Source organism: Nycticebus coucang, chromosome 14 (assembly GCF_027406575.1).
Source record: "Nycticebus coucang isolate mNycCou1 chromosome 14, mNycCou1.pri, whole genome shotgun sequence".
Classification (NCBI taxonomy): domain Eukaryota; kingdom Metazoa; phylum Chordata; class Mammalia; order Primates; family Lorisidae; genus Nycticebus; species Nycticebus coucang.
Window position 1 is genome coordinate 18,945,575 of NC_069793.1, and position 18,937 is coordinate 18,964,511.

General features: G+C 41.2%; 1 protein-coding gene and 1 non-coding gene across 6 annotated transcripts in view; both read left to right on the forward strand.

Moving 5' to 3' along the window:
• Positions 1 to 18,937, forward strand: part of CKAP5 (cytoskeleton associated protein 5) — a 141,703-nt gene that overhangs the window by 106,577 nt on the left and 16,189 nt on the right. For all 5 annotated transcript variants that reach the window (XM_053560495.1, XM_053560496.1, XM_053560497.1 and 2 more), the window contains exons 25-33: positions 2,060 to 2,254; positions 2,613 to 2,748; positions 5,704 to 5,792; positions 8,546 to 8,671; positions 12,648 to 12,797; positions 13,385 to 13,588; positions 13,778 to 13,913; positions 15,318 to 15,511; positions 17,745 to 17,917. In XM_053560495.1, coding sequence (XP_053416470.1) covers positions 2,060 to 2,254; positions 2,613 to 2,748; positions 5,704 to 5,792; positions 8,546 to 8,671; positions 12,648 to 12,797; positions 13,385 to 13,588; positions 13,778 to 13,913; positions 15,318 to 15,511; positions 17,745 to 17,917 — 1,403 coding nt within the window. The remainder of the gene's footprint in view (positions 1 to 2,059; positions 2,255 to 2,612; positions 2,749 to 5,703; positions 5,793 to 8,545; positions 8,672 to 12,647; positions 12,798 to 13,384; positions 13,589 to 13,777; positions 13,914 to 15,317; positions 15,512 to 17,744; positions 17,918 to 18,937) is intronic.
• Positions 14,465 to 14,575, forward strand: LOC128566241 (small nucleolar RNA SNORD67). The gene has a single exon (XR_008374525.1). It is a non-coding gene; the product is annotated as a small nucleolar RNA SNORD67 (small nucleolar RNA).

Below are 18,937 nucleotides of genomic sequence, written 5' to 3' on the forward strand. Positions count from 1 at the left end.
TTTCTGAATTATTTCTTATACTTACAAGTGAATTTACAATTACCTTAAGAAAAATTTCCACTGAAAATACAAATACGGATTATTTTAGGGGTCTGGAGGAAAACTGTCAACATAGAAAATAGAAGTCCTGGCCAGGCCCTTTGGCTCACACCTGTAATCCTAGCACTCTGGGAGGCTGAGGTAGACAGATCGCTTGAGCTCACGGGTTCAAGACCAGCCTGAGCAAGAGCAAGACCCTGTCTCTAAAAAATTGCTAGGCATTGTGGTGGGCTTCTATAGTCCCAGCTACTTGGAAGAGTCAGGCAAGAGGATTTTGCTTGAGGGCGGCGCCTGTGCCTTAGTGAGTAGGGTGCCAGCCCCATATACCATAGGTGACGGCTTTAAACCCGACCCCGGCCAAACTGCAACAAAAAAATAGCCGGGGGTTGTTGTGGGCGCCTGTAGTCCCAGCTAGTTGGGAGGCTGAGGCAAGAGAATCGCCTAAGCCCAAGAGCTGGAGGTTGCCGTGAGCTGTGACATCACAGCACTCTACCATGGGGGACAAAGTGAGAATGTCTGTTAAAAAAGAAAAAGAAAAGGGCAGCTCCTGTGGCTCAGTCGGTAAGTCGCCGGCCCCATATACCGTGGGTGGCGGGTTCAAACTTGGCCCCAGCTGAACTGCAACCAAAAAATAGCTGGGCGTTGTGGCGGGCGCCTGTAGTCCCAGCTACTCGGGAGGCTGAGGCAAGAGAATCGCTTAAGCCCAGGAGTTGGAGGTTGCTGTGAGCTCTGTGACGCCACGGCACTCTACCGAGGGCCATAAAGTGAGACTCTGTACAAAAAAAAAAAAAGAAAAAGAAAAAAGGATTGCTTTTGAGTTTGAGCTTACTGTGAGCTATAACTTTGTGGCACTCTACCAGGGGCAACAAAGTGAAACTCTGTCTCAAAAAGAAAAGAAAAGAGGCTGGGAGCAGTGGCTCACACCTGTAATCCTAGCACTCTGGGAGGCCAAAGTGGGTGGATGGCTTGAGCTCACAGGTTCAAGACCAGTCTGAGCAAAAAGTGAAACGCCATCTTTACTAAATATAGAAAAACTGAGCCATAGCCGGGCGTTGTGGCGGGCGCCTGTAATCCCAGCTGCTCGGGAGGCTGAGGCAGGAGAATCGCGGAAACCCAAGAGCTAGAGGTTGCTGTGAGTCCTGTGACATCATGGCACTCTACTGAAGGCGGTAAAGTGAGACTCTGTCTCTACAAAAAAAAAGAAAAGAAAAGAAAAACTGAGCCAAAAGTATCACTTGAGCCCATGAGTTGGAGGTTGCTATGAGCTATGATGCCACAGCACTCTACCCAGGGCAACAGACTGAGACTCGTCTCAAAAAAAGAAAAGAAAAGAAAATAGAAGTCCTAGTAAAAATTGTCATCTTCTGACCAACTGTTTTGGGTCTTTTCTAGCTAATTATTTGTTTTGTTTCTGTTTTTGTTTTTTTGGGGGCAGAGTCTATGTCACCCTCGGTAGAGTGCCATGGTGTCATGGCTCACAGCAACCTCTAACTCTTGGGCTTAAGCAGTTCTCTTGCCTCAGCCTCCCAAGTAGCTGGGACTACAGGTGCCTGCCACAACGCCTGCCTGGCTATTTTTGTAGTTTGTTGTTGCAGTTGTCATTGTTGTTTAGCTGGCCTGGGCTGGGTTCGAACCTGCCAGCCTGGGTAGATGTGGCTGGCACCAAAACCACTGTGCTACGGGCACTGAGCCTAGCTAAATATTTCTTAAAAGGTAAAAAGGAAGATATGTGAAAGTTTTTCATCTTTAAAATGTATTAGGAATTATTAAAGCTATATAATTTAATGCCTAAAATGGTCCAGAGAACTATGGCTGTCTGTTAAAGATGATTGTCATCAATACCCATATTACTTTAAGTATAGCACAGTTCTTCAACAATAGAAGTTCTGATTTCATATTGGAAAGTTACATTGCAGGAGCTAACTCAGTTTTTGGAACAAATGAAATCATTAACCCTGAAATCATAAACAATACTAATTTTCACGTGAAATTTATAACTACTCTTCGTTTCTTTTGGCAGCTTCTGGGCTGGCTGGCTGAGAAACTACCCACTCTTCGTTCCACCCCCACAGACCTTATCCTTTGTGTTCCTCATCTCTACTCCTGCCTAGAAGATCGAAATGGCGATGTACGAAAGAAAGCCCAAGATGCTTTGCCATTCTTCATGATGCATTTAGGATATGAAAAAATGGCCAAGGCTACTGGAAAACTGAAGGTACTTCTTATTATTGCTGCTGCTGCTGCTGCTTCTGCTATGAAAGCCATTAGAAAAATATTGAATTCATATAAGTAAAATATTATATGACCTCTTATATGTCTTGAGAGGAAAATAAAATATTTACCCTTGTAGAACTTCTACAAATCTGCTGACTTCATGGGTGAAAACTGTACCCTTCTAGAATGATAGCTACTTTAGCATGACATCATAATATGTGTTACTTGTCTTATACTCTGTGCTGCCTCCTTGCCTTCACTGGTCTTTCGAAAGTAGAACCTCACAATCTATTAGTAAGCTTGGTATGAGTGTATCATTTATGTGACCTCTAATTTTCTATGTTATATTGTCTCTCTAGCCAACTTCTAAAGATCAGGTATTGGCCATGCTAGAGAAAGCCAAAGCTAACATGCCAGCCAAGCCTGCTGCACCCACTAAAGCAACTTCTAAACCAATGGGAGGATCCGCTCCAGCCAAATTTCAGCCTACATCAGGTAATCTATCTTCAGAGAATTAAAGGAGAAAGAAATAACCGTAGGGAACTTTAAAAAGACATTTAAAAATCACATATTCTCACAACCTAGATCTCGACCTCTCCCCCTCTCTTTCCTTATCCTCCCTTTATAAAAATTTGTCAAGTACCTCTTTTATCCCAACCTCTTTCATTACAAATTTTCTTTCCTTTTTTTTTAGAGTCTCACTTTATCACAGCTCACAGCAACCTCCAACTCCTGGGCTTAAGCGATTCTTTTGCCTCAGCCTCCCAAGTAGCTGGGACTACAGGTGCTCACCACAACATCTGGCTGTTTTTTGGTTGTAGTTGTAATTGTTGTTTGGCAGGCCTGGGTCGGGTTCGAACCTGCAACCTCTGGTGTATGTGGCTGGCACCCCAGCGGCTGAGCTACAGACACCAAGCCAAAACGCTCCTTTCTAGAAGTATTCATCTTAGTTTTAGGATTTCTGCTGCGACTTTCTACTCTTGGGTATTATAGTTAAAAGAGAAATTGGGTTTCTCATCCAACCTTAACAGATCCACCTTATTAACAGATGAAGAAACCCAAAGTGCCTAAGTGATTGAGCAGTTGAGTGACTCAGATCAGCACAGAATTTTACTTAGTCATAAATAAGTTCTCCTTCTGCAACACTTGGTGGTTTGCTACTCCATTATGATGTTTACTAACTTAAGGGAAAATTATTACTTTCTTTAGCCTTAAAATTCCATAGCACATGACCTGTGATCGCTTCATTTCTAGACTTACTGCTTAAACAAAATGATATTCTTGGGGCTAGGCACAGTGGCTCACGCCTGTAATCCTAGCACTCTTGGGGATGGGTAGATAGCTTCAGTTCACAAGTTTGAGACCAGCTTGAGTTAAAGTGAGATTCTCATCTCTACTAAAAATAAAAAAACTGAGGCAAGAGGATTGCTTGAGCCCAAGTTGGAGGTTGCTGTGAGCTATGATGCCATGGCACTCTACCTAGGGCGACAGCTTAAAAAAAAAAAAAAGATATTCTATTTAGTGGGATAAAAATTGTAGATACTACAAAGTTATAAATTTAATATGTATAAAACTCTTGGCATCAAAGTATATATAACTTTATGGGGGCTGGGGGGGAGGCATGGTAACTCATGTTTGTCATGCCAGCATTTCCTGGCCAAGGCAGGAAGATTGCTTAAGACCAGAAGTTTGAGTTCAACCTGGGCAACATGGTGAGACCTCATCTTTGCAAAAAGTCTTTAAAGATTAGCTAAACATGGTGGTATGTGCTCGTAGTACTACTTACTTGGGAGACTGATGAAGGAAGATCACTTGAACACATGAGTTTGAGGCTATAGTGATCATGCCTATGATCATGCCTCTGTATTCCATCCTGAATAACAGCATAAGACCCTGTCTAAAAAACAAAACAAAAAATCCTTTATTGGCCTCTTGCTATGTGGTAGATACTTTGTCATAGGTAGGAGTGTCATCTTTGGGGGTTTTTTGTTTGTTTGTTTTTTAAGACAGTTTCACTATGTTGCCCTCGGTAGAGTGCCATGACAACCTCCTACTATTGGGCTTAAGTGATTCTCTTGCCTCAGCCTCCCAAGTAGCTGGAACTACAGGTGCCTGCCACAACGCCTGGCTATTTTTTGTTAAAGTTGTCGTTGTTTAGCTGACCCAGCCCGGTTTTGAACCCATCACCCTTGGTGTATGTGGCTGGCTGGCACTGTAACCACTGTGCTATGAACGCCAAACCTTTGTTTTTTGTTTTTTGTTTTTGAGACAGTCTCACTATGTCACCCTCGGTATAGTGCCGTGCCGTCGCTGCTCACAGCAACCTCTAACTCTTGGGCTTAACCAATTTTCTTGCCTCAGCCTCCCAAGTAGCTGGGACTACAGGTCCCTGCCACAACACCCAGCTATTTTGTTGTTGTTGTTGTCATTGTTTTTTAGCAGGCCCTGACTGGGTTCCAACGCGCCACACCCGGGTGTATGTGGCTGGCACCCTAACCAGCACTAAGTGGGAATGTCATCTTTGATATTCACTGTCAGTCTTTCCAAAAGATTTTTTTTTTTAACTGCTTCTTAAAAAATAGTTTTAAAACTGTACTTTAAATGTTGGTAAAGAGATGTAGGCTTTTGGCCAGGCTCAGTGGCTTACTCCTATAATCCTAGCACTATAGGAGGCCCAAGCAGGAGCTCAGGAATTTGAGACCAGCCTGAGCAAGAAGAAGACCCCATCTCTACTAAAACTAGAAAAATTGGCTCGGTGCCTGTAGCTTAACGGCTAGGGCGCCAGCCACATACACCAGAGCTGGCAAGTTCAAACCTAGCCCAGGCCTGCCAAACAACAATGACAACTACAACCAACAAATAGCCAGGCAATATGTCCCAGCTGCTTGGGAGGATGAGGCAAGAGAATCATGTAAGCCCAAGAGTTTGAGGTTGCTGCAACTCCACAGCACTCTACCCAGGGTGACAACTTGAGACTCTATGTCAAAAAAAAAAAAAAGAAAGAAAGAAAGAAAGAAAAGAAAAATTACCTGGGCATTGTAACAGGAGCCTGAAGTCCCAACTGCTTTGTAGGTAGAGGCAAGATTGCTTAAACCCAGTTGTTTGAGATTGCTATGAGTTAGGCTGACACCAAGGCACTATAGCCTGAAAAACAGAGTGAGATTCCATCTCAAAAAAGGAAAAATAAAAATAAAAAAAGAGAAAGAGAGATTTTCTGAAGTAATCTGTTAAGATTATGCTTAAACAGAAATTTGGGAAGAAGAAAGGAAAAAAAGTCTAACTGAAAATAACTTATAAATTGATTTATAAGTTATTATATTAATACATTTACTTATAGTCTTAATATTTAAAACTACAAACATATAGGCTTTCACGTCATCATTATATATTTAACCAGAATAAAATGATGTTAGAATTTACATTTATGGTACATGCTTTTTTTTTTCAAAGTACCTGTTGAAGATTCTGTTTCCAGCAGTGCAGAACCCAAGCCTGATGTGAGAAAGGCCAAAGCTCCAGGAGTTTCCTCTAAAACAAAGGTATATTAACTGCATTCTTGAATACACCAGATTTGCATTAAGAATGTTTCATGTACTGTGTTATTCTATTAGGAAAGAAATCATACATGAAAGAGCATCACTATACTTGATGTTAGCTAGTTATTTACTTTAGTTTCTGTGGCTCATTTTTAATAATATTGCCCTAGAGATTGGGGTGTAGGTGTGTCTCATATATTGCCCAAAGCCTGGGCAATATAATGAGACACTTCCCCCCTAATCTCTACAGAAAAATTTTTAGAAGATTAGCCAGGCATGGGGTGCCAGACCTAGGTGGTAGTGCTAGCTACTCAGGAGGCTGAGGTAAGGGGAACACTTAAGCTCAAAATTTTCAGGCTAAAGTGAGCCTCTACCCTATACTACACAGGCCACTATATTCTCGCCTGGGCAACAGAGTGAAACCCTGTTTTAAGAAAATAATAAAGTTTTTTGTTTTGTTTTTTTTTTTAAGTTTTGGCCGGGCTTGAACCCGACACCCCTGGTATATGGGGCCAGCAACCTATTCCTTGATCCACAGGCACTGCCCAATAATAAAATTTTTTTTTTTTTTTTTTTTGGTGGTTTTTGGCCGGGGCTGGGTTTGAACCCACCACCTCCGGCATATGGGACCGGCGCCCTACTCACTGAGCCACAGGTGCCGCCCAATAATAAAATTTTTTTTAAAAATCTATGGGAAATTGTCTTTTAAACTATCCAATGAAGTTGGTCTTTTATCCTTTGGTCTGTCCTCATCTGTAATTTAACAAGTACTTATTTTAGTATATTGATCACAAATGCTTTGAATTATTTTTGACTCTGGTCTTGGCTGGGTGCCCATAGCACAGTGGTTACAGTGCCGGCCACATACACTGAGGCCAGCCAGTTCGAACCCAGCCCGGGCCAGCTAAACAACAATGACAACTGGAACAAAAAAGTAGCTGGGCGTTGTGGCGGGCACCTGTAGTCCCAGCTACTCGGGAGGCTAAGGCAAGAGAATCGCTTAAGCCCAAGAGTTTGAGGTTGCTGTGAGCTGTGACGCCATGGAACTCTACCGAGGGCGACATAGTGAGACTCTGTCTCATAAAAAATAAAATGAGTATACAGTTATGATTTAATAAAAAAAATTAAAAAATAAAATAAAATGAAGGGCGGCACCTGTGGCTCAGTGAGTAGGGCGCCGGCCCCATATGCCGAGGGTGGCGGGTTCAAACCCAGCCCCGGCCAAACTGCAACAAAAAAAATAGACGGGCGTTGTGGCGGGTGCCTGTAGTCCCAGCTGCTTGGGAGGCTGAGGCAAGAGAATCGCGTAAGCCCAAGAGTTAGAGGTTGCTGTGAGCTGTGTGATGCCACGGCACTCTACCGAGGGCGGTACAGTGAGACTCTGTCTCTACAAAAAAAATAAATAAATAAAATAAAATGAATTATTTTTGACTCTGTTCTTCTTTTTTTTTTTTTTTGAGACAGAGCCTCAAGATGTCACTCTGGGTAGAGTGCTGTGGTGTCACAGCTCACAGCAACCTCCAACTCCTGGGCTTAAGCGATTCTCTTGCCTTAGCCTCCCAAGTAGCTGGGACTACAGGCGCCCACCACAGTGCCTGGCTATTTTTAGGTTGTAGTTGTCATTGTTGTTTGGCAGGTGCAGGCTGGATTCAAACCCCCCAGCTCTGGTGTATGTGGCTGGCGCCTTAGCCACTTGAGTATAGGCCCTGAGCCTTTGACTCTGTTCTTAATGGCACAAATTGTTTTCAAGTCACTTTCAGTTAACAAAGCAACTTCACAAAGTTGATCTCATTTGATTTTTCTGAATGACTTCTAGAAATAAATTTTGGCTAACTAGAAATTGTGAACTCTTGCTTCTTTTATAATAATAATGATTCTAGTAATGAAATTTAAACTTTACCTCTTACTGTGGACTACAGGTCACTATTTTCTTTCCATTATATTCAAAGATTCTAAATCTTAGATTATTTTTAAAACTAGTAACTTAAGTGTTTAAAGTATTTCTTGCAACTTTCTCTAGAAACAGGTTCAAAGGGTCTCTAATTATACTCTTTGTTAGAGTCAACATTTAAATATGGAGGTAAACAGTAACGCTTTCAAACTAAGTGTTGTGAAATGTATAAATGCAGATGTCATTATTGGCTTGGCACCTATAGCTCAGCGGCTGGGGTGCCAGCCACATACACCAGAACTGGTGGGTTCGAATCCAGCCCAGGCCAACTACAACCAAAAAATAGCCAGGCATTGTGGCGGGAGCCCATCTACTTGGGAGGCTGAGGCAAGAGAATTGCTTAAGCCCACAAGTTTGAGGTTGCTGTGAGCTATGATGCCACCATGGCACTCTACTGAGGGCAATATAGTAAGACTTTGTCTCAAAAAAAAAAAAAAAAAAGATATCATTATCATTAGTATGGAAAGCTATAACTAGTGTTGAAGATTTCAAGAAAGAAAAGAACTATCCAATAAACCAAAAGTCTGTGACCCACATTAATGACTGGTAATGATAGCTTTTCCACCTATATAACATGCCAGTCCAAGAACTAACCAGAAGTTACTTAAGAATACTCTTACGTAAATTTGTAGAGAATGTGTACAAAAATATATACTAGATTCTATGATTCATCTGTTTATTTCATGTGGAATATAATGCAAAGAGATGTCTGTGGTTTCCATAGTGTCCTTTTACTGGGCAGCAACATCATTTTCTCAAGGAGAAGTGGCCTTGCTAACCACAATTCCCTGAACCTTGTTTGTAGAATGCACAAGGGAAGAAGGTGCCAACCAAAACTAACTTAAAGGAAGATGAAGACAAATCTGGGCCTATTTTTATTATTGTTCCAAATGGGAAGGACCAAAGGATGAAAGATGAAAAAGGATTGAAGGTAAGGAAGGAATAAGAATCTGCAGGAGCCTTTTTGCTTGTTTTCTTAAGAATAGTTTTGTGATAAATGTCTGAACACAATAACTAAGAAAATGCCATGAAGGCTATGTTAACCAGTTTGATAAAAATATTTCAAATTGTATATAAAACCAGCACATTGTACCCCATGATTGCATCATTGTACACAGCTATGATTTAATGGAAAAAAAAAGAATAGTTTTGTGGTCTGGAATTCATGTCATTGTAAAATATCTAATAATTAATTGACTCTTTTGCTTAGCAGTTATCTTATTCATTCTCCAAGATTGCTTTATGGGAACATTATTACTTCCTACAAAAAAAAAAAAAAAAAAAAGGGCAGCGCCTGTGGCTCAGTAAGTAGGGCGCCGGCCCCATATGCTGAGGGTGGCAGGTTCAAACCCAGCCCCGGCCAAACTGCAATAAAAAAAAAAAAAAAATAGCCGGGCGGCGCCTGTGGCTCAAGGAGTAGGGCGCCGGTCCCATATGCCAGAGGTGGTGGGTTCAAACCCAGCCCCGGCCAAAAAAAAAAAAGGCCGGGCGTTGTGGCAGGCACCTGTAGTCCCAGCTGCTCGGGAGGCTGAGGCAAGAGAATCACGTAAGCCCAAGAGTTAGAGGTTGCTGTGAGCCGTGTGACGCCACGGCACTCTACCCGAGGGCGGTACAGTGAGACTCTGTCTCTACAAAAAAAAAAAATATATAGAATGGAGCTATTGCCAATTTTTTCTCTGTTGAAATGATGTAGTAGTTTGGGGGAATTTTTTTTAATTTTTTAATTTTTTTTTTTTTTTGCTGTGTATATTCAAAAATCAGAATATTGAATCTTTATTTTTATTTTATTTTATTTTTTCAGGTTACACTGATTACATTTGTTAGGTAAAGTCCCTCTTACAATTGTGCCTTGCCCCCAAAATGTGTGTCACACACCGAGACCCCACCCCCCTCCCTCCTTCCCTCACTCTGCTCTTCCTTTTCCCCAACGCCCCCTCCTTCTTGGATTTTTTAATTCTTAAAATCAAAAAATGGGAAGTGTTCGTTTTTTTTTTTTTTAATCAACTGGACACATAAACTGCTTCATTAATCCTTCTGTATAAGATCCTAAAGGGCAGACTTGTTGATTGTAGATAGCTAGTTTAGTCATTTCTCTTTGGTTTTATTAGGTGCTTAAAAACACTTTTTTCTGTATATTTAGTTGTTTTTTAAATTTAAGTAGTACAAATAGTTCAGAATATAGTATACAAAAAGTACCCATTTTGGGGGCAGTGCCTGTGGCTCAAAGGAGTAGGGCGCTGGCCCCATATGCCGGAGGTGGCGGGTTCAAGCCCAGCCCCGCCAAAACTGCAAAACAAACAAAAAAAAGTACCCTTTGTTTTTTTGCAATTTTTGGCCAGGGCTGGGCTTGAACCCACCACCTCCGGCATATGGGGCCAGCGCCCTACTCCTTTGAGCCACAGGTGCCGCCCCAAAAGTACCCATTTTTTATTACTCCAGAAATACTTCATACCTATCCAATCATATATATGTAGAGAGACAGAGCACGTTCTCCTTTTACACACATAGGAACATGCCATACTCTTTGTTCTGTATCTCACTACTTTCTTTAAATGATGTTTGAAATATCTGAAAGATCATTCCCAATCTCTGCTTGTGTATATATGTGTATCATTGTTTTTACTGGTACATTATATGTATAGACCTTTCTTTATTCCCAGCCTACCATGCTGGACATTTAGGTTGTTTCTAGTTTTTTAGTATTACAAATTTTGCTGCCTTTAGTATCTTTGAATACAGCTCTTTGTACACCTATGTGAATATATCTGTATTAAATCCCTAGAATAGTATGTACATTTTTAATTTTGATAGATATTTCAGTCTTTCTCTTTATTAAAGTGTGCCAACACTGCTCACCATGTTATACAATTAAAATATAGGATTGTTTTTTTTCTCGTAAGAATTGCAAAAAAATTCTTTTGTTAGATGATTTTCAGAGTTATTAAGCGTCTAGAGCAGTGGTTCTCAACTTTTCTAATGCCGCGACCCTTTAATACAGTTCCTCATGTTGTGGTGAGGAACAACTACTAGTAGCAACAAAAATAATTTTATGGTTTGAGGGTCACCACAACATGAGGAACTGTTAAAGGGTCGCGGCATTAGGAAGGTTGAGAACCACTGTTGTAGAGTATTAGTTTCAGAGAACATTTTGTATTGACTTTTAATTACAAATAAATCTTGTTGAATTTTAAAAGGTTGAGAACCACTGTTGTAGAGTATTAGTTTCAGAGGACATTTTGTATTGAGATTTAATTACAAATAAATCTTGTTGAATTTTAAAATATCCTATTAAGTTGTTCTTGCAAGTACATTATATAAAGTTCTCTACTTCAGCACAGTGGCTCATGCCTATAATCCTAGTGCTGAGGAAAGCCAAGGCAGGAGGATCGCTTGAGATCAGCAATTTGAGACCATCTGGCAAGAGTAAGACTCTGCTCTACTAAAAATAAAAAAATTAGTCGGGCATGGTGGTATAAGACCGAGCTACTGAGGAGGCTGAGGCAGGACGATTGCCTAAGCCCAGGAGTTTGAGGTGGTTGTGAGCTAAGCTGAGGTCATGGCATTCTAGTCCAGGAGACAGAGCAAGACCGTCTTAAGGGGTGGGAGGGGGGGACTCGGCTTGGCACCTGTAGCTCTGTGGTTAGGGCACCAGCCACATACACCAGGGCCGGCAGGTTCAAACCTGGCCTGGGCCTGCTAAACAACAATGACAACTACAACAACAACAAAAATAGCCTGGTGTTGTGGCGTGTGCCTATAGTCCCAGCTACTTGACACCACGGCACTCTACTGAGGGCGGCATATGAAACTCTGTCTCAAAAAAAAAAAAAACCCTCTACCTCATTTCAGTTGACACCTTATAGCCCCTTTTCACTGATTTTTTATTTTTACCATTGAAACTCTTTTAATGTTACAACTCCAAAATGCAATAATCTTCATCTTTTATAAATTTTTAAAAGACCAGATTTTAAAAATCTATTTTAATTATTCTGTCATACTTTATTTTTATTTATTTTTTTTTTTTGTAGAGATAGAGTCTCACTGTACCGCCTTCTGGTAGAGTGCCATGACATCACACAGCTCACAGCAACCTCTAACTCTTGGGCTTACGCGATTCTCTTGCCTCAGCCTCCCAAGCAGCTGGGACTACAGGTGCCCGCCACAACGCCCAGCTATTTTTTTGCTGCAGTTTGGCCGGGGCTGGGTTTGAACCCGCCACCCTCGACATATGGGGCCAGTGCCCTACTCACTGAGCCACAGGCGTCGCCTGATACTTAATTTTTTTTTTTTATTTTTTTGAAACAGAGTTTTACTTTTACTTTGTCACCTTTCATAGAGTGTCATGGTGTCATAGCTCACATCAACCTCAAACTCTTGGGCTCAAGCCAGTCTCTTGCCTCAGCCTCCCAAGTAGCTGGCACTACAGGCACTCGCCACAACACCTGAGTATTTTTAGAGACAGCGTCTCACTCTGACTTAGGCTGGTCTTGAACCTGTGAGCTCAGGCAATCCACCCGCCTCATCCTCATGGAGTGCTAGGATTACAGGTATAAGCCACCACACTTGGCCCTATACTTAATTTTTAAAATAAAGGTAAAAGACAATTAAATTCTCTTTATCCTAGTTCTGCTGTGTCCCTTATTTTCTAACTCAAGAGTATTCTGCAATTCCCATCAGATGCTATATAAGAAAAATAAAATAGTAACTTCTGCTTCGATGTACAATTTCCAGAATCTTCCGGGGCAATAACTCTTTCATGAATCTTCTGTTTTGTCTATAGGTTCATTCTATTCTGTGCCTTTTGAATGAGAAGAATGCTCTAAGCTTCAGGGTCATATGGATTCTCCTTTAATTTCTTTTCAGTTTTCTTCACCTTCTCTTGTTTTATCTGGTTTTGTTTTTTTTAGGTGCTAAAGTGGAATTTTACTACTCCACGGGATGAATATATTGAGCAACTAAAGACTCAGATGTCTAGCTGTGTGGCTAAATGGTTACAAGATGAGATGTTTCACTCAGACTTTCAGCATCATAACAAAGCTCTGGCTGTCATGGTTGATGTAAGTCTGCAATAAATAAGCACACATGTCAGGCATGTGAAAATACTCAGAAGCGGGCGGCGCCTGTGGCTCAGTCGGTAGGGCGCCGGCCCCATATACCAAGGGTGGCGGGTTCAAACCCAGCCCCAGCCAAACTGCAACAAAAAAATAGCCGGGCGTTGTGGCGGGCGCCTGTAGTCTCAGCTACTCGGGAGGCTGAGGCAAGAGAATCGCTTGAGCCCAGGAGTTGGAGGTTGCTGTGAGCTTTGTGATGCCACGGCACTCTACCGAGGGCCATAAAGTGAGACTCTGTCTCTACAAAAAAAAAAAAAAGAAAATACTCAGAAGCCCTGTGAAATAATCAGAAGTTTGTTTGATTTGAAAAGGAAGTGAAATATATCATGTTCTCTGTTTTTAGAGATGTATTATTATTTGATAGAATAAATTACTGTATGTGTATATCTTTTAGACCTCAAGTGGAAGCTTAAAAATGCTATAATTTTCTTTTGGGGCTCTGATAAAATTTTAGGATATATTGGATTAGTTGAACTTAACTTTTTATATAGTCTTATTTGTGAGATTTTTGTTTTGTTTTGTTTTATTTTAAGCACTTGGAGAGTGAAAAAGAAGGTGTCATTGGCTGCCTGGATCTTATCTTAAAGTGGCTTACTCTGCGGTTTTTTGACACCAATACAAGTGTCCTAATGAAAGCACTAGAATATTTAAAATTGCTTTTTACCCTGCTAAGTGAAGAAGAGTATCATCTTACAGAGAATGAAGCATCTTCCTTCATCCCCTATCTTATCCTCAAGGTAATGTGTTATTCTCTCTCTAAGTTCCCAGCTGACCTCAGTTCCTATACTTTTATTCCCTTTTTGATTATTGTATGATGATACCTTCTACCACTCACCTCTATGCACTCATTTTTTCAAGATGTACATGGGGTGAACCATTGCTACTCAGAAAATGCCTCACTTAATCATTATTTTCCTGTTGACCAGGTTGGAGAACCAAAAGATGTCATTCGTAAAGATGTTCGTGCCATCCTGAACCGGATGTGCCTTGTCTACCCAGCCAGCAAGATGTTCCCATTCATCATGGAAGGAACCAAATCAAAAAACTCTAAGCAAAGAGCAGGTGAAGTAATTTATTTTATTTTTTATTTATTTTTTTTGTGTGTGGTTTTTGGCCTGGGCTGGGTTTGAACCCACCACCTCCGGCATATGGGACCGGCACCCTACTCCTTGAGCCACAGGCGCCACCCAGGTGAAGCAATTTAAATTGAGACATGAATCTCTGTAACCATGACGCTTAGAAAAAAATTATGCCAGGCACAGTGGCATGTACATGCTTGTGATCCTAGCACTTTGGGAAGCCACGGCAGAAAGATTGTTTGAGATCAGGAGTTTAAGACCAGCCTGAGCCAAGAGCAGGACTGTCTTTCCTAGTAATAGAAAAATTAATGGGCATTGTGGCTGGTGCCTATGGTCCCAGTTACTCGGGAGGCTGAGGCAGGAGGATCACTTCAACCCAGGAATGTGAGATTACTATGATCTAGGCTGATGCCATTGCACTCTTGCCTGGGGAAACAGAGCGAAACTCTTGCTTAGGAAAAGAAAATAGTTTGTAGATGAACAAGGAAATTTCTTTAGTGTCTGTATAGGTAATTCCAATTTTCTGATTCAGACTGTGAGAGTGATGAGTTGCACACTGGTGGAGCCATTGTATCAGGTGATACGGGCACCTCTCAGTACAACCCTGATGACAAAATCAAGTGCACAGGGGCCATCTGACTCACAGGAATTTCTTCCTTTCAGGAACACTTGCCAAAATACCATTGTCTCATTGATAAAAGGCAGTAAATAAGAAAAAATTCTATTGTGGGGCTGAGGCAAGAATCTCTTAAGCCCAAGAGTTAGGGTTGCTGTGAGCTGTAACGCCACTGCACTCCACCAAGAGTGACATAGTCAGACTTTGTCTGAAAAAAAAAAAAAGTTATTGTGATGAGTGCCTGTAGTCCCAGCTACTGGGGAGGCTGAGACAAAAGGATTGCTTGAATCCAAGAGTTTGAGGTTACTGTGAGCTATAACACCATGGCACTCAACCCCAGGGCAATTGAGCAAGACAGAGTCTCAAGAAAAAATAAAAACAAGACAAAATTCTAACTTTAGTCCTTCATGTATGATGCCAAGGGAAATTTCTCTTATAAGAATAAATCTGGGGCGGCGCCTGTGGCTCAGTCGGTAAGGCGCCAGCCCCATATACCGAGGGTAGTGGGTTCAAACCCGGCCCCGGCCAAACTGCAACCAAAAAAAATAGCCGGGCGTTGTGGCGGGCGCCTGTAGTCCCAGCTACTCGGGAGGCTGAGGCAAGAGAATCGCTTAAGCCCAGGAGTTGGAGGTTGCTGTGAGCTGTGTGAGGCCACGGCACTCTACTGAGGGCCATAAAGTGAGACTCTGTCTCTACAAAAAAAAAAAAAAAAAAAGAATAAATCTGTATGCCAAATGTGTGTTGTTTCAATCTAGTCTTTCTCCCCATCAGAATGCCTGGAAGAGCTGGGATGTCTGGTCGAGTCTTATGGCATGAATGTTTGCCAACCAACCCCAGGAAAAGCCTTAAAGGAAATCGCTATTCACATAGGAGACCGTGACAACGCTGTACGCAATGCTGCGCTCAACACCATTGTGACAGTGTACAATGTGCATGGGGATCAGGTGTTCAAACTGATTGGAAATGTGAGTGACTTTTCTCTTAAGTATTGTCAGCAGGTTGTGAAAAGATACATAAGATCTCTTAGGTGTCAGGCTTCCTGTCATCTCAATTGTTGCTAAATTTTGTACCACTTTTTTTTTTAGAGACAGAGTCTCACTTTATCGCCCTTGGTAGAGTGCCGTGGCATCACAGCTCCAACTCCTGGGCTTAGGTGATTCTCTTGCCTCAGCCTCCCGAGTAGCTGGGACTACAAGCATCTGCCACAACGCCCAACTATTTTTTTTTTGTTTGCAGTTTGGCCAGGGCGGGGTTCAAACCTGCTACCCTTGGTATATGGGGTCAGTGCCCTACCCACTGAGCCATAGGCACCGCCCCCACTTTTTAGTAAATTCAGCCTTTCAGTGTGTCCTGGAATCTAGGTAGAGCCTGGAGGTATCTCTGTTTAAGCTGTGTTTTACTGGAAATCAAGTTTTCTTTTCTGAACATTCTGTTCATAGAAGTTTGCTTTAGAAATGAGAGCTATTTCTAAAAAAAAAAAAAAAAGAAATGAGAGCTATTTCTAAATCAAAAACTCTGAGCTATTCTGAGGTTTAAATTCTGCCTGACAATCTGCTCTGTAATTTTTAATACACTTAGTTTTTAATTAACAAGTATTTGTGTATATTGTGGATACTGGTATCTGTCAACTCAAGAGTCTTGAGCCACTCATGAACCATTTTACCAGGTACACTAGTTTCTGCCTCTGACTCCTGGTTTCCTTTGAGCTAGTCACTATGGTGGCTGGACCTCAGTTCTTCCCTCAGCTATCTTGTAATATCACTGTATATTTACACTGTACTTAACTATTTTTTATTTATATTATCTAATAAATCCTCACTACTGCCAGTATAGAACATAAAACAGACGGGAATTTTACAGATGACCAAAAGTGAAGTTTCTTGCTTATAATCACAAAGCTAGATAGTGGTGACCAAATAAAAATAGGGAAGCTCCATTTAATTTTTGAATTTTTTGTTTGTAGTTGTTAATTGCCTTTGCTTTTCTATCCTTTCCTTCTTTTATATGTTTTCTTATTACAGTAGCTAGGTATGTACTAACAGTAATTGATTTTAAAATGTAGCGATTTGAAAGTAAACTTGTCCTCATGATTGCAAGATGGACTTTACCTAACAATTGCAATCAGTGTAACCTGGCTTATTGTACCCTCAATGAATCGGGGGTACAATAAGCCAGGTTACACTGATTGCAATTGTTATTAAAAAAAAAAAAAGCAAAAAAAAAAAAAAAGAAAGTAAACTTGTCCTAACATAGTTGGTTCTGTTCACTTTGATATGAGAATAAATATTCTCAGGTTCTCAAATTAGGTTTTTAAATTCTCATAAACTGGACACTATGGTTCATGCCTATAATTCCAGCACTTTGGGAGACCAAGGTAGGAGGATTGCTTGATGGCCAGAGTTTGAGGTCACCCTAGGCACCATAGAGAAACCTCCATCTCTTAAAAAAAAAAAAAAAGGTTCAATTAGTCAGGTGTGGTGGTACACACATGTGGTCCTATCTACTCAGAAGACTAAAGCAAGAGGATCGATTGCACTCAGGAGGTTTGAGGCGATAGCAAGCTGTTATCACACCACTGTCCTCCAGCCCAGGCAACAGAACAAGACCTCTTCCCTAAAAATAAATAAATAAATTCTTCTTAGGCCAGGCATGGTGGTTCACACCTGTAATCCTAGCACTCTGGGAGACCGAGATGATGGATAGTTTGAGCCCATGAGTTCAAAACGAGCTTGAGCAAAAGCGAGACCGTGTCTCTACTAAAAAATAGAAAAACTGAGGCAAGAGGATCACTTGAGCCCAAGAGTTATAGGTTACTATGAGCTATGATGCCACAGCACTCTGCCTAGGGCAACAGCTTGAGACTCTGTCTCAAAAAAAAAAAAAAAGGGGGTGGTGCCTGTGGCTCAGTGAGTAGGGCGCCAGCCCCATATACCGAGGGTGGTGGATTCAAACCCAGCCCCGCGCCAAATTGCAATTAAAAATTAGCGGAGCATTGTGGCGGGTGCCTGTAGTCCCAGCTACTCAAGAGACTGAGGCAAGAGAATCGCCTAAGCCCAGGAGTTTGAGGTTGCTGTGAGCAGTGACGCCACGGCACTCTACCCAGGGCGATAGTCAGATTCTGTCTCTACGAAAAACAAAAGATTCTCCTCATATCTTCGTAGATAGATATGCTAATAAATTAAATTTGACTTTTTATAGCTTTCTGAAAAGGATATGAGCATGCTTGAGGAGAGGATTAAGCGGTCAGCAAAGAGGCCTTCTGCTGCACCAATAAAACAGGTGGAAGAGAAACCTCAGCGCACACAGAACATAAGCTCCAATGCCAACATGTTACGCAAGGGATTGCCTGAGGACATGTCTTCCAAACTCAAGTATGTATATAGAAATAATTATCTGGAAGTATTTCTATGCTTTGCCTTATGTGCTCAGAGCTTGTCCCGTGACATAATCTTAAGTTCTTGCAGCCATTATCATGCATGACAGAGTGTCTGAGTAAATGTCTTGTAACCAAATGTTTAATCCTTCAGTCTTCATTGTCTTTGTCTTTGTCTTTGTCTCAAAACCACTTCTAAATGGTCTTGTGCCTTCTTTCACTGCTTTTCCGTGGACAGAATTATGTATCGCACTTATAGGATGTAAGTACTGCCTGCTAATTTCTCATTAGCAGGACTCTTATATCTTTCTAACTTCTGACTTGGCTTCATCCCCTCTGGAGGGCGACTGGCTTAGAGTTTATAACCAAGATAGAAGGTGGCCATTAATATCCCGTGAATTAGGCCTTCCATGAAAGTTCAGTGGCTAGAAAAAATGACAACTCAGTATAATGTGGCTAAAATGTTGATTCACCTTCTTCCTTGTGTTATACTAGGTTGTGTTTAGTTTCCTGTTCTTGAGATAAGGCTAAACAAAATGCATGCAACCCAGAATTGGCTTAGGGACTCAAAATACTGCCTCCTAAGCAAGACAGCTCTATTTTGGGTTGTGTCATGAGTATAATTTTAACCAATTTGAATTTGGAAACTTTGAATCTCTTTTTCTTGGATGTGGAGAATGGCCTGTTAGGAGTGAATATTCCTAAAAACAGGTGACCGGCTGTCCCTAAAAGTATAAAATGCACTGAATACTGCATGGAATGATGCTTATGATTACGAAAATTTAAACTGGTTAACTTGGTGGAAAAGAACCAGCCAGTCTAGATTTATCTTATATATTTGCCCCTACATAGTGAGCTTTGAGTTAACATAAGTATGCTTTATTAATTATTTTCTGCCTTATCTGGAGTAGAAGTACAAGGTTTGCTAGCTTTAGTGAACTAAGAAGAATACTTATAACTTGGCAGGTAATGTAAATTAAAGTTACAAGTTAAAGTTATCTGCTCACTTAAGATATTC